This window comes from Dissoconium aciculare (assembly GCF_010015565.1).
Source record: "Dissoconium aciculare CBS 342.82 unplaced genomic scaffold K489scaffold_5, whole genome shotgun sequence".
In the NCBI taxonomy this organism is placed as follows: Eukaryota; Fungi; Ascomycota; class Dothideomycetes; order Mycosphaerellales; family Dissoconiaceae; genus Dissoconium; species Dissoconium aciculare.
The window spans coordinates 780462-794880 of record NW_022984955.1 but is presented as its reverse complement, the minus strand read 5'-3'; the positions used below and the strand labels follow the sequence as shown (position 1 = coordinate 794880).

At 53.9% G+C, this 14419-nt stretch overlaps 6 protein-coding genes across 6 annotated transcripts; 4 read left to right on the top strand and 2 right to left on the bottom strand.

Annotated features, from left to right (window-relative positions):
* The first annotated feature begins 122 nt into the window (after positions 1 to 122).
* On the top strand, positions 123 to 1966 carry K489DRAFT_400847 (uncharacterized protein). Its single transcript, XM_033607007.1, has 2 exons — positions 123 to 220; positions 326 to 1966. The coding sequence occupies exon 2, from the start codon at positions 401 to 403 to the stop codon at positions 1592 to 1594; it is 1194 nt and encodes a 397-aa protein (XP_033460567.1). The 5' UTR covers positions 123 to 220; positions 326 to 400; the 3' UTR covers positions 1595 to 1966.
* A 1844-nt stretch (positions 1967 to 3810) lies between these two features.
* Positions 3811 to 6166, top strand: K489DRAFT_337057 (uncharacterized protein). Its single transcript, XM_033602214.1, has 2 exons — positions 3811 to 4027; positions 4086 to 6166. The coding sequence occupies exons 1-2, from the start codon at positions 3965 to 3967 to the stop codon at positions 5895 to 5897; spliced, it is 1875 nt and encodes a 624-aa protein (XP_033460566.1). The 5' UTR covers positions 3811 to 3964; the 3' UTR covers positions 5898 to 6166.
* Positions 6167 to 6562: 396 nt separating this feature from the next.
* On the top strand, positions 6563 to 7888 carry K489DRAFT_388292 (Aldo/keto reductase; the record flags this gene model as incomplete). Its single annotated transcript, XM_033606403.1, has 4 exons — positions 6563 to 6784; positions 6854 to 7086; positions 7137 to 7325; positions 7381 to 7888. 4 exons carry the CDS (start codon positions 6563 to 6565, stop codon positions 7886 to 7888), a joined length of 1152 nt encoding a protein of 383 aa, XP_033460565.1.
* Positions 7889 to 8189: 301 nt separating this feature from the next.
* Positions 8190 to 10555, bottom strand: K489DRAFT_318577 (uncharacterized protein; the record flags this gene model as incomplete). Its single annotated transcript, XM_033601333.1, has 3 exons — positions 8190 to 9023; positions 9088 to 10306; positions 10419 to 10555. 3 exons carry the CDS (start codon positions 10553 to 10555, stop codon positions 8190 to 8192), a joined length of 2190 nt encoding a protein of 729 aa, XP_033460564.1.
* A 1227-nt stretch (positions 10556 to 11782) lies between these two features.
* K489DRAFT_423760 (uncharacterized protein) lies at positions 11783 to 12553 on the top strand (the record flags this gene model as incomplete). The annotated part of the gene is made up of 3 exons (XM_033608256.1): positions 11783 to 11786; positions 11864 to 12018; positions 12078 to 12553. The coding sequence occupies 3 exons, from the start codon at positions 11783 to 11785 to the stop codon at positions 12414 to 12416; spliced, it is 498 nt and encodes a 165-aa protein (XP_033460563.1). The 3' UTR covers positions 12417 to 12553.
* A 289-nt stretch (positions 12554 to 12842) lies between these two features.
* Positions 12843 to 14383, bottom strand: K489DRAFT_379516 (EF-hand). Its single transcript, XM_033604671.1, has one exon. It carries the CDS (start codon positions 14245 to 14247, stop codon positions 13009 to 13011), a length of 1239 nt encoding a protein of 412 aa, XP_033460562.1. The 5' UTR covers positions 14248 to 14383; the 3' UTR covers positions 12843 to 13008.
* Between the last annotated feature and the right edge of the window lie 36 nt (positions 14384 to 14419).

The window sequence follows — 14419 nt, the reverse complement described above, 5'->3', positions numbered from 1 at the left end:
CTGGTTTAAAGTTTGGAAAGCCAAAAGTCTGTGCAAATTGCCGCCTTGCCCAATGCGTACTTGTGGTGATGCTTCCTGGACAACAATCGTGCGGACAGTTATAACATCCGTCTTTCGCACCACTACCATTTGCCTGCCTTCTCTTCAACATCCCATCGTCTCTGTCGCAATCCCAACGGCTGTCATCCCAGTATCTCCTCATATAATAGACATCGACAAGGTCAGTCCATCTCTCGTCCGCTCCTCCCACCGTTGGTCTTAACATCAACTGCCCAACGACACCTGCTACAGCCTTGTCGAACAGCATTGAACTGACGCCGCTCAGCTGTAGCGTTCACACAGGAAGCAAGTAGAATAATCCTCCGGAGTCTCACATTCATTCGAACAACCACTCAGCACGATGCCTCAACACAAGCGCGGTCCTTGGTCACAACAGGAAGACCAGATGCTCCTGCATCTCGTCACTGTCCACGATGCAAGCAACTGGGTCCGGATATCCAATGGCATTCAGACTCGATCTCCCAAGCAATGCAGAGAGCGCTTCCATCAGAACTTGAAGCCGAACCTCAACCATGATCCCATCACCCCTGAGGAGGGAATCTTGATCGAGCAGATGGTCGCGGAGATGGGCAAGCGATGGGCCGAGATCGCCCGACGACTACGAGGCCGAAGCGACAATGCCGTCAAGAACTGGTGGAATGGTGGAAACAACCGCCGACGAAGGAGTGTTCAGCAGCGCCGCACCGAGTTGGAGGTCCGCCAGCAGATTCAGCACACAAACCAACCGCAGATGCACGCCCACCCGATGATGCAACAACAGCAGCCCCTGCCGCAAGCTTTCCAGCAACACCAGCTGATGCAGCAGCACCAGCACCAGCTCCAGCAGCAACACTACTTCGGCCAGCAGATGTACCAAGCCGGTCAGATGGGCATGCCCACCAACATCCCGGCGTACGCGCGTCAGCAGATGGTCGACGCTCCTCTGCCCTCGCCATCCGCCTACTCTCAGCTCTCGGACGGTGGCGCCCCATCGCTCATGTCGGACTGCTCCTCCATCTCCGCTCGTTCGCCAAACAACGGCACATCGCCCATCGAGCTCCCCCCGCTCGCTGCTGCCCGTGACGACCGCCGCCGCTCCTCGGCGCCTATGCTTCGCGTCGGAGTTCCCAACACCTTCATCCAGGACAACGACTTCGCCATTGCTCAAATGCAGTCATACGATCTTCAGGGCAAGAACACACCGATGTTGCAGGAGCCTTTCATGCCGCATTCCCAAGGAATGCTGCACCCTAGCCAGTACCTGCCTTCTCAAGTCCGTCAGCCGTCGCCTCTTCACCAGAGCCACCAGATGCAGCAGATGTACCCGATGCAGCAGCAGCAGCAACATCAGCAGACTCTGCAGCGCCGCCACTCAGCATACCCCATCCCGTCACAACCTGTGCCGTCCACCCCCATGACGATGCAGCTCCCCAGCATCTCCAACCTCAGCCACGACTCGAAGCTGGACCCTGCGCTCTCCACACCTGGCCCATCCGGCCTCTCTCTGGATGATTCCCCACGGGATAAGATGAGCCTCTCGAACCTCACGCACTAAATTAATACCCCTGCCATTCAAACTGCCACATTATCTTTGACAGAAACCTTCATTCACTTTGGCCCCCACCAGCCGGCTACCCCGGAACGGCGTTTTTTGCAGATCAGAAGAACTATACCCCATCCTTGAAGGATACCGTTGGCCCTTTGCCGAGACACTTTATTTTGTACTTTGTTGATGAGCGTTCAAGCAACATGAAAGGAAAGCATACCGCGAGGACGGACGTGGCTGAGACGAGCCACTGGGTGGTTGGCGGCGTACCACATCCACTCGGACGCATACTTAATTAATCTTATACATATATATACCTTTTAGTAGTAATTTACATCAGCGACCTGTGGTCGATGAGCTTACAATTCGAGAACGTTGGATCATGACCTGCCCGCCTGACCTCCCGCATCGGCTTGACTTACTACAGACCTGACCTCTTGAGACCACCGATCGGACTCGGCGTGAACGCAATCCGATCGTCCACAGCGCCGCATCGGAAGGGCGACTCGCACAAGCGACACGACAATCCAACCAGCACTCGGAGGTGCAAACACGCCTTAGGTCAGCGAACCACGCCCATTCGCCGCTGGTGTCGAGGGCCGTTGCCAAGGTTCAGGAGACGTTGAAATTGCTGTTGCGGTGCACAGAGCACCGAAGCAGCCGGGCCCCTTCGTCCGCCCACTCCATCGTCCCCCCGGCCTGCGCTAACCCTGAGCCTCGGGGCTAAAATCGCGCGCCTGCCCTGGCGCCTTCCGCCCATCGACACCCGCTTCGTAATAACGGCCGATCCCAGGGAACCGTATTTCTCTTCGCCCTGTCCCGCTCACACCCAATTCGAAAGCAGACCCGTTTCGGGGGCGCGCGCGATGACCGTTTCGGCCGGAGCGTTCCAGTTTCAGGTAGATCACGGGCCTGGATCGACATCGTAGTTCGCGCCGAATTGCTTCCTCGGGAGAATATGGGTGCGCCGCACAGGACCCACGGCCCTCGAGTCCTTCGCTGGACGATGACGGCGGTACGTACATATTACTTTTTACCACCCATGTGGTTGCCCTTTTGAGCCGCGGAGATGGGGCAGCCACGGCAGCCGAATTTCTTCATGGCTTGACGAGGCGTACTTTTTCGATAACTGGTTTCCTCTGGCTCGTCTGTGCACTGAAATCTATCTGTACTGGAATTGGCATACCACCACGTCCCCGAGACGTGATCGTGCAGCACATTTCGGGATAATTCGCTCAACGGACCTTTCATGGGTGGTGCTCGATACGCTCGAATCTGCGCACGCTGGAGCTGGCCGTGGTGCCGTGGTTCTGACGGACGCCACGATCTTCCTCCGCCGCAGCAATTTCAAGTGATGAGCAGACGAGCAGACCATCGAGTTTTTGCACCCCGCACGTTTCTTCGCAAGAGGATTCATCAAGGGCGCCTGGGTAGACTTCTCACCTGTTCATCCTCTGCACCGCATAATTACAACCAACGCTTGTGGCGTAGTGCTGGGCCACGATCAATGAAATTTGATGGTCCCAATATCGAGAAATCACATTCAGCCACTTCAATATGCCTCTCATGCAGCTTGTGATGAAGGTCATGCATGCCTTGATCCTGGGTACGTTTGATTGCAGCGGCTGTTGCCGTCCGCGGAGGAGATCATCAGCACCACAGTCCAGATGCTCGCTTTGACGACGACTCCAGCGGTCCCTTGGAAGCCACATAGTCCACAATATCACAAGGTCGCCCATATGGAGGCCAAGGGATGCTACCGTCGCGTACCGCGAGGTGGGATACACATTGCAGCTAATCATGATGTGTGCTTTCTTGTAATTGCTATGTGGTCCAATGGCCAATGGCGGCGCCCTTGTCCTTGCGCAACATCCCGGTTGAATGTATCTCGTGGATTCATTTTGTGTTCGGACTATGCGTGTACAGTATACAATCGCGGAAGATCAACTACATCCCCTCGGCCTTGTCCTGACACTGTATGGTACCAAAAGAGGTATATAGAGAGGAGCCCACCTGCACCCAGACACTGCCAGGTGGAGACATCCATATCTATTAGCAAGGATAGGACCATGTAGTCGTGTCCAATGACCGCATGCCTGGGTTCTGTGAAGTTCGGGTGCCGTCACGGCCCGTCAGCGCGCGCGTCCGACGCCTGAACTGTGAGATCGTAGTTGTGCAGGTGGTCTAAAATAAAACAACGGCTATTGTCGCTCAATACCTAGGTACTGTACCATCCGACGGAGCGACCTCACGTAAGGTCCGAACAAATACCGACGTTGCGCTCGAAGTGCCATCCCAGCCTGACAAGCTCGCTGCATTGAGCCCGTGTTTGCGAAATGCTGTTGTTGGAGGATGAGCTAAGCAAAAAGTGCTCCGCTCATGTCTTCATATAACCCAGATCCAGGCGCATCACCAAGTAACCTCACCTATCTTGCGCTTCTGGTTTGTGACCATCGTCTATGGCCGATCACCATCATAATGTACTGACAAACCCCTACAGTCGCAGCGAGACGCGTCGTCGCAGGTGCCCGTCAATTATGTGAACCATGCTGGAGTCGTCTTGTCGGCGGCGTGTTTCGGAAATGGCCAATACCTGCGCGACGAGACCGTCAGTTGCCTTTCAAACCTCCTCGTGATGAACTTCCGCAGGTTTGTCGTCGATATCTTCTGGGACGTTACGCGGGGTGAATGGAGTCTTTGTCCTATTCAGCTGGGCACCCCGTCAGGGCGCACCAGTGGAACTGCTACAACGACAACAAAATTGCCAGAAACGACATTGAGCTTGTCGAGCCGGCCCATTGGAGGGAGATCTACAGACGTCGATGCGTTGCAAACATCTTTTGTGCTGGAAACCATCAATGAGAAGTGGCAAGCCACGACGACTGCGCAGTCGCCATCACAGCCATCTACGACTGCGGCGGCGACAGCCACAAGCAGCGCTCCGTCGTCAGCTGATCGATACGATTGTTCACCTTCGACCAATCTGGATCTTTTGTTGGGTGTCCTTTTCGAACACTTTGCTGAGACCAACACTGATGTGAATGCAACAATGGTCACCATGACCCTGAATATACACGCCGCCAGAGCCGCCTCAGGGCCAGTCGAAGGCCAACCACAGCTCGGTCCAGCGGATCTGCCGCAGGGTAGCCTGCGCCTTGGACCGATATTCACAGAGAATCTCGGCAGCCTGCTCTATACTCCCAGCCAGTTAGCAATCCAACGATCTATCCTGAACAATCCTGGCGGCTGGTTAGAAGTAGGGGAATCGTACCAGCCAAGCACTTCCTATTTCACTTTGACCGGTGATCCGATCAAGTCGAGCCCGGATGGGTGGCCGGGCGAAGGCTACATCGAACTGGCCAACTACAAACGGCTGATTGTCGGCATCGATTCAATCGATGCTCAGATGGCGGCGTACAACTTCTCAGCCGATGCTGCCACGATATTTCCCAGAGGCTACCTAGAGGCGGCACGGGGCGTCAACCTGACAGCAAATGGCGCCGTCAGTAGCGGCTGCTTCTTCGATGCGGCGGAGACTTCGCTCTCAAGCATAAATTCATCCTGGGCTGTCGCAAGTGTTGCTCAGGACCAGTCCGCAACTCAGAGCGATCTCCAGCTGCTTTACAACAAGGCAAGCAACATGATGAAATGCGGGATTTCCCCAATCCTTAATACAACACTCGCCGGGCGCACAGCCGATCAGGATTATCTACCTTACCAATCCTATGCTCAAAGCTCCATATGGTCATGGGCGGCCGGCGAGCCTGGCAACGCCTCGGCCATGGCATCCACCAGCAGCAACCGCTGTGCCACTCTCAACTCATCATCGGGACATTGGCAGGTCTCCGACTGTGGTAGCTACCGTTCTGGGGCCTGTCAATCAAATACACAGCCATACGTATGGTACATCAGTTCTCCTGCAACACAGTATTACAAGGTCGACGACGCATGTCCCGAGGGTTCAAGTTTTGAAGTGCCCTCGACAGCGCTCGAAAATGCTTATCTTCTGCAACAGTTTCGTATGGCGTTGGGTCCCACTCCGGATCCAGCGGGATCTCTTCTTTGGATAGACTACAACGACCTCGATGTTCCTACATGTTGGGTCACTGGACGAAACACTACCTGTCCCTATGGAGGTGATAGCACTAACGACAGGACTAAAGAGCTTGTTGTCCCGACGGTCGCCGGTGCCATCATTCTTCTGGTGACGGTGTTGACTCTGCTCGTCAAATGCGCAGGCAATCGTCAAAATTCGAAGCGTCGGAGGCGGAGAGGCAACGATGGTTGGGATTACGAAGGAGTTCCTGCATGATCCGCTGAGAAATCCCTCTGAGCACTCTATTGCTGCCCAGACCGGAGAACATGTGCGATTTGAAACCAAAATTATTACCTTGTTGTTTTAGTGTGCTGTGATACCAAAGTTGGGGTGATGATCGCACACCGATCGGCAGATCCATGCCGCGAAAACCGAACCGATCGCATCGCCTGACCTTAATTCAACGTCTCCACGCTTCTGCACCACCTGGGTAAGTTGATAAAAGGCGACTGTAGTGATACGCCGAGCAATGTGTGGATTACAGGGACTCTGTGGTGGTGGTGCTGACAAACAATCTATCCCATTGATCCATAAATATTGGATGTTCTATGGAGCGGATCGAGTTTGTGAAGCTTCATGACGTCTGTGCCCGCAACTCCCCGCATGAATTTCAACCGAAATGCATTGGCAGGTCGGAAATATGGCTTAAATCCACGACAGATCCGGCATTAACGTCATAAACGCGTCAAATAATTATTCCACAGCATGCCCATGCCATGACCTTAGTGGCCACGGCTTATCTGAGGTATCCACTTGGATCAAAGTATAAGTACGACTCGCTTCCGATCGGTCGCCTGGCAGAACGATCATTCACACCTAATTGTGTTGCCAAAACTGCTCACAACAACCAATTCTATCAACCGCCTCGCCGTCTCTGCACCATGAACGAATTATTCAAGCCAGCGCCAGAGCCTCCAACGGAGCTTGGTCGCTACCGCATCCTTTCCAAGCGAGCAGGCATCCGAGTCAGCCCGCTACAATTGGGTGCCATGAGCATCGGAGAGGCATGGAATGGCTTTATGGGTTCAATGAACAAGGAAAATTCGTTCAAACTGCTTGACGCCTTTGAGGAGGCCGGAGGAAACTTCATCGACACCGCCAACGTGAGTCGCATATTAATTCGTCGTGGGTCTTGAGATTTGTTTGGAGTCCGGCTTGCTGACTTCAGGCAGAACTACCAAGATGGCGAATCCGAGTCTTGGATCGGTGAATGGATGGAGAAGAAGAAGAACCGTGACTTCATGGTCATAGCCACCAAGTTCACCACAGGCTACAACATTGCTCAAGAAGGCAGAGGTAAGACTGTCAACCACGTTGGCAACCACAAGCGATCACTCCACATGTCGTTACGCGACAGCTTGGCAAAGCTCAAAACCGACTGGATCGACATTCTCTACGTCCACTGGTAAGTCTCTCCCACTCGAAGCCTTGCGTAACATGACTAATCTCGTCAAGGTGGGATTGGACTACGAGTATCGAGGAGCTGATGGACTCACTCGACGCCGTCGTCAAACAGGGCAAGGTGCTGTACCTGGGAGTCTCGGACACACCCGCCTACATCGTGGCCGCCGCAAACACCTATGCCATTCAACAAGGCAAGACACCCTTCAGCGTCTACCAGGGACGGTACAACATCATGATCCGGTGAGTACTTGTAGAGCTCGAAATGTTGCGGAAAAGACACTGATTGCGGCAAAAGTGACATGGAGCGCGAAATCATTCCCATGTGCCGCCATTTTGGAATGGCTCTCTCCCCTTGGGACGCTATCGGTGGAGGGAAATTCCAATCCAAGAAGCAGCTCGAAGAGCGCAAGAAGAACAACGAAGGTCTCCGCAACATGATGGGTGGTGAACAGACCGAGCAGGAGGCGAAGATCTCGGAGGCGCTTACCAAGGTGGCTGAAGAGCACGGCCTCGAGTCCCCGACGGTCATCGCTCTTGCCTACGTCATGGCAAAGACCCCCAACGTCTTCCCCATCGTCGGTGGTCGCAAGGTGGAGCACCTAAAGGAGAATATCAAGGCCCTCGAAATCAAGCTTACAGACAAGCAAATCGAGTACCTCGAGAGCATCACCCCATTCGAGCCTGGTTTCCCGAACAACTTCGTCGGCGCCGACCCTCACATCACCGGTCAACCAAGTGCTCTGCTTGGCACTGTTGCACCGCTGGCCTGGGTCAAAGACTCCAAGGCCATCGGTCATGAATAGAGGGTGTGCCAGAGTCGTCAGACTTGACTCCGCAGATGGCTTCCGAAGGGGAATTCACTCCAAATTGATGCGATGAAGCGAGCATGATTTTCATTCTATTGCAGAAAAGCATGTAATACTAATCATGAGGGATGATCCACGAAACGGTAATCGCTAACTTTGTTTCGGCCTTGAAGGTCGTCAAATGGTAGTACATAGCATAGCGAAGCATCCTGAAATGGCGATCTGTTAAATCCCACAACGTAAGATCGTGATCGGAGCGATGACAAAGAGCGCAGATTGTGCCCATGCAGCTCTGAAATCAGCTTGCGTCCTCATCCCCACTTCTCCTCCTCGACCGGGCGGTCAGATCTGGTGAGATGTTGGGTGTCGGTCCGCCCTCATCGGGGTGGAAACCTTCCGGCACAGCCGTGCTGACCCGGCGCTCGGCGTACTCGGTGAAAGTGGTCGCCCGCTCAGCCGCGTGGAGGGCCTCATCGACACTCCGCAGGAAGTTCTTCTCGCCGCCACACAGCTCCACGATGCCCGTGCGCTCGAACAACTCCCAGACGTGGGAGCGCTTGCTGGGCACACGGGTGAAGAAGACCATGGTGCCACGATCGATGTAGTCGCTGACGATCTCCAGAAGGACCTGACTGGCGGCGTAGTCCATGCCTGTGACGCCGTGCACGTCGAAGATGATGTTCTTGTTGTGCTCCTGGTTCCGTACTGACGGCAGCGCCGGGTGGGCCAGGTTGGTACCGTGTTCCTCGAGTCGCCGCAGACGATCTTTGAGGCTACCGGTATTGGCGAATGTGAGCGGCTCCGGGATCTTGACAATCAGACAGTTCGGCGCCATCTCGACGTTGCCGTCCTGCGCGAGGATCTCGGCATTGTCGTAATCGTTGGTTCCTGGCACGCGGCCAAGGATCTGGATTCGCGGTCGTGTCGAGTGTCGTAACAAGCGGATCAGACTGAAGCCTAGGCCGACCAGGATACCGCCACGCAATGACCAGAAGAACGTGGTCAGGAAAATTAGGACCATCAGGAATAGCTCAATGTAGCCTCCGATGCGCCAGAAGAAGAAGATGTCATGCGGCGCCTCTTCAAGTAGCGAGATGGAGACTACTGTGATCATGGCGCTGAGGACTCCTCTCTGTGTTTCACGAGTCAGCTATGCCCGCGAGCAGATTTCATCATCAATGGAGGAATGGCCGTACCGGAATGTAATAGAAATATGGCAGCAGAAAGTAGATGCAGATAACAGTAATCAGCGAGAGGAAGATACTGCTCATGGGCGTTCTGCCTCCTGTGCTTTTGTTGACTTTGCTTCGCCCGTAGCCACCGAAGGCCGGCAGGGCCATGAAAACGCCGCCAATGAGATTGGCTACGCCGAGCGCGACGAGCTCACGGTTGGATGAGACGGACATCCCCACGATACCATCGCTTTCGTGTACCTCCTCGACCGTGCCGTCACTTTTCGTCCTCAACTTCTTCTCGACCTTGCCTGTAGAGTTGCCGAGACTCTTCGCAGCAACGCAGCTCTCAAAGAAACCCAGCAGCGCAACAATCAAAGAAGTAGTGAATGCATCGTTGACATATTTGAAGTTGCTCTCGGCGAATGGAAAGTGAGGTTGAAAGGGGACTTGACCTTTTGGGACTTTGATGTCGCCGAGGATGTCGACTCCTTTGGCTTCCCAGCCAAAGTTCCAGGCGAAGACTGCCGAAAGAACAACTATGAGGAATCGATCGGGAAAGTAGACGACCCAGCCCAGCTTCGATATTGTCGAAAGTCTTCGTTTGAGCTCCCTCAGGACCAGGGCAATGCCAAGGCTCGTGAAGCTAACGATACATGTCAGTTTGTGCGAATTGCCGATATTCCGCATGATGAAGACAAGTTTATCAAGTGGCGAGCCGTGGGAGCCTCCAGTCTCGGCTGCGATGTCGTCAAGTCCCATCTCTGGGATGAGCTGGTCGATGAAGATAACAATGCCAATAGAGCTGATGAAGCCCCTGAGGAACGGACGGGAAAGAACGCTGTCTAGAAACCCCAGTCGGCAAAGTCCGGCAGCAAGAATGATGGCTCCGGCCAGGCCTGTGACCATGCCGCCCACCTGTGCGGCTCGCATGCCATCGTTCTCGTCAAAATGACCCGCCTTAATGGCCTCGGTGACAACGCTTCCGGTAAGCAAGGATCCTGCCGCTTCAGGCCCCACTACCATCTGAGGACAAGTTCCTAAGAGGGCGTATATGAACGGATTGAAAGCGAAAGCATATAGTCCGTTGATCGGTGGCATGTGCCCGAGGTTGCTTGCGTATGACAGTGCCATGGGAATGTAAAAACTCGCCATGGTCAATGCTGCAATGAGATCTCCACGCAGAAAGTCCCAGCGGTATTGTGGCATCCATTTGAAGACCGGAAAGTAGTATTGAACATACCTGGCACACCCCATTAGCTCAGTCAGTGTCCATTAAACGAAACAGCACATGCTCATGTGGACATGCGAAGTAGGGGATGGCTATTTGGGTTAAGAGACAGGTATGCACTTACACTGATCGCTCCTGCTTGATGGCTGGATTTGAGGAGAACCAATGCTTCACTCCGCGCTGCTTGGAACGGCCGAGAAGACCATCGATCATTGAGTCCTCTGCAAGACTAGCAGCGTATGTATCCGACCGATTCAGCATTGTTGGTGACCCATCGTCTTGCTGACCCTCTGCAGTGGCGGGCCGTGTTCCATTCCTGCGCGATCTCCAATTCGCCTTGCCCGTATAAATAAAGTCTGCGAAACTGCCGTATCCGGGCCCAGGACCCGGCCGAGTTGCACTGTTTCCTTGCCCGGCAACTGGATCGCGACCAGAGGTCTCACCCAACAGCCTGGATCGCTCATGTATAGCACTTCCTAGCTCTTCCGTTGGGGCGTCGGAATGGGCTCCGTCAAGATTGGCAGCCCCTCGTCCCGTACTAATCGAATGATCTGAGTCGAACGTTTCGTCGTCTGAAGCAGAGGTGCGTACATAGGCGTGCTCGGGCGGAGTTTCGGGAGGCATCTCATAATATCTTAATCCTGAAGACTGCTTGGGTATGTGCTGTGAGTGGGCTGTACCAGTGGATGAAGATCCAGCAATGGCACTTCTACTAGTAAAGTCGGCGGGCGGTGGGACTTCGCTCGATGATCGATTGGAAGACGACATGCTCGCGAGGTCAAAGAGCAGAATGACGCGCGCTCACCTCATTGTATGCATGAGTCCAGATAGTGAATTGCGTTGTTATCTCGTCGCGACACGCAGAGATTACAATCGAAATCACATTAGTGGTCCCATTCGTCGGCCCGCGAACGATGTGCACCTAGCTTTCTGCTTCGACCAAATGTTTGTATAAACGCGCGAATCAGGTGATGTCACGCTGCAGAAAAACCAACGTTAAATTGCTGCTTGCAGTACTACCTAGGTACTGTTCTACTGTAGATTACCGCTCGGAGTGGGTGAACAAATCGCTCAAGGCAAAAATGGCGCGTATATACTGTTGTAGTCAAGCAGCCGTAGATCATCTCGACTGTTTCCACGCTCGCAGCTATCAATTCTGGGGCAATAAATCACTTTGCGACCGATTGAAGGGTTGATCAGATTTCCCGCCATGCTGTTACAACCGTAGGGGTCAAACCTTCAGTGATATAAAATGGAATAGTCTGCTGCAGGTGCTCTTGTCCGCCCAATGCGTTCGGATCCGATCGCCGCCAAGTCGGAGGTCTCTGCCTCCCCGAGTCAGCGAAGCTTACTAAGCTGCGGCTCCTCCCGTCGCACACTTTGCAACAAAATCCTATTCCTCAATCTCGGAATTGTCGACCTGGACAACCCAACACACTCTTTGCACAAAACCACTTGAGTCGAGGCAGACTACCTTACCTACTAGCCATGGGTAAGTATCGCCCCTCTCATTCCCTGGCTGCAGCCACAGGCTGAGAAATATTGTTCCACTGCTCACACGTAATCCAGCACCCAAGCTCGACCCCAATGAGGAGAAAATCATCCACCTCCGTGCCACCGGAGGTGAGGTTGGTGCTTCATCCGCTCTCGCTCCCAAGATCGGTCCTCTTGGTCTCTCGCCCAAGAAGGTCGGTGAAGACATCGCCAAGGCCACTGGTGACTGGGTATGTGCATCATCGACGCAAAACCAAGGCGGGAAATTCGGTCGCTGACTTTCGAACAGAAAGGTCTTCGTGTGACTGTTCGCTTGACCATCAAGAACCGTCAAGCTGCTGTCTCCGTCGTCCCATCCGCCTCTTCGCTCGTCATCAAGGCGCTCAAGGAGCCGCCGCGTGACCGCAAGAAGGAGAAGAACATCAAGCACACCAAGTCCATCCCATTGGACGAGATCATTGAGATCGCCCGCAAGATGCAGCACAAGTCCATGGCCAAGAACCTTAAGGGCACCGTCAAGGAGATCCTCGGAACCGCCTTCTCTACCGGCTGCAAGGTCGATGGCCGAAGCCCCAAGGCCGTCAGCGATGACATCGAGAGCGGCGAGATCGAGATTCCCGAGTCATAGTCGCACTCGTTGCTTTGCACTCGCAATATCATGCTTTTAACGAATTTTCAACGATTTCTTCTTCGGGACTGTGACAAAAGAGTACGCGAAAAGATCGGCTGGCTGTTCGTGGCGTTTGGCGCTTTCGTTCTCGGCTGGGAAATTTGCAGGGTTGACACAACGGATATGCAATCAACATAGCCATACCGCAAAAGTATGGATCGAGACCGATCCAGATTTTTTTTCTTCAGGTCTACACCACCATGAGCATGTTTTCCGTGTTCCGTCCTGCCACCGTAGCCCCCCATCTGCCTTCACTTTGCCAACACTCTGGCCTTTACCCTCACCACCTTGGTCTGGGCCTATTTTGGTGCAAAGGAGATTATGTGCCCATCGACGTTCGCGTCGATCCCTCATACTCACCGCGCTGTTCTTGGTCAGCTAGACAGGGAGGTCCATCCGACGAGGTGACATTTAATTACATTGAAACACAGCATCCTGGCGTGATTTGCACGTTCAGCGACGCCTCGAAGATCAATTACAGTGGAACGGCATTTTGAAAAGGCAGCCAATGTTGCTCTAGGGTCACCAATAGATTAGAGTACGAATTCTATCACCGGCCGCTGGCTTTTTCTGCCTCAATTTCATCCCGTACTTGCTGCAGCACAGCTTCGCGTGTCCTCAGGTGATCTTGTAACCCATCTACCTGCTCTTTCACCATAGCGATCTCGTCATTGAAATTCTGCGACGTGTTGCCAGTCTGTGCCTTTCCATCTCCATTCTCAAGACCACGCAACTCCCGCCGTTTGTAGTCCAGCAGCTGTTCCAGCTCACGCTTGACCAGAGCGGGCCGCGAGTCGTCTCTCCGACCACCTCGATCTCGACGTTTCTGTGCCGCTTGCTCAACCTTGTTCATCTTCTCCTCCAACTCCCGCAGCTGCTTCTTCAGGCGCACTTCCTCCCATTCGCTGTCCCGCGGTGTGCTGCTGAAATCGGTACCCTTGGGCTTCTTCTCTCCGACACCAAGGCGCGAGAGATAGGTGTCGCCGAATTTTGCCTTTCGGCCACTGACTGTGTTGTCATCGCGCTTTGTGCCCCACCGTTCAGCGGCGCTCTGCTGTGCAGCCGCGCGATCTACGTTGTATTCTATTCTTCCTTGCTCGAACGTGGCGCGCAGGCTCGGAGGCACATTTCGTGGGATGCGGTAGCCTTCGTGCCGATTGTTGAGGATGTGAAGGAAAGCGAGGCAGGCATCCTTGTTGATGCCCTCTTCGCTCTTCGGGTTGACGAGATTCCAGGCGCTGCGGATGTCCGTGTCTGGGACATCGAGGCTCGAATATAAATCTTGTAGCGACTCGAAAGAGATCAGTCCGTCCCGAGCATTGCGTGAAGTTGTGTAGATCTCGCTGTATTTCTCCCGGTCGGATGGGCTCATGTACCAGTCGAATCCATCCTTCAAGCCTTGCGCATCGTCGTCGTCGTCGTCGAAGTCCCTGGTGAAGCGTTCGTCTCGACCGCCTGTCGCCATTGCACGACTAGCCTGAACCAGATGAGCCTTCGACTCTGGAACTAGCCAATCTGGCAGCGACGCCGGCACATCCATGTATTCGCCGTTCATGAGATCATAGATCAATCGCATGGCAACGCAAAACTCCTCAAAGTCCAGCCGACCATCGCCGTCCACATCCGCCAAATCCCAGATCTTCTCAAGCTGATCATCGCGAAGGCGAGAGTTCTTCAAGACCGAGGCGGCTTGTGAGCCATCGAGATGTGTGCTGTTGTTGGACAGAGACGAGAAGATCTCCCAGTAGCGATCGATCTCCCATTTCTCTATGCGCTTGACCGGAGCCATATTGTCTAGGGTGTCGAAGTCTCGCCCTGAGCGACTCACGTTGACGATCGATGAAATATACCGAAATCAAAAAAGTGAATCGAAAATAAATTCGTCGTGATTGAATAGCTCAATGGTCATGGAAGTGTTGCGTAATGTTGCAGCTACCCACCTTGAGGGCTGTGCCTGAGCG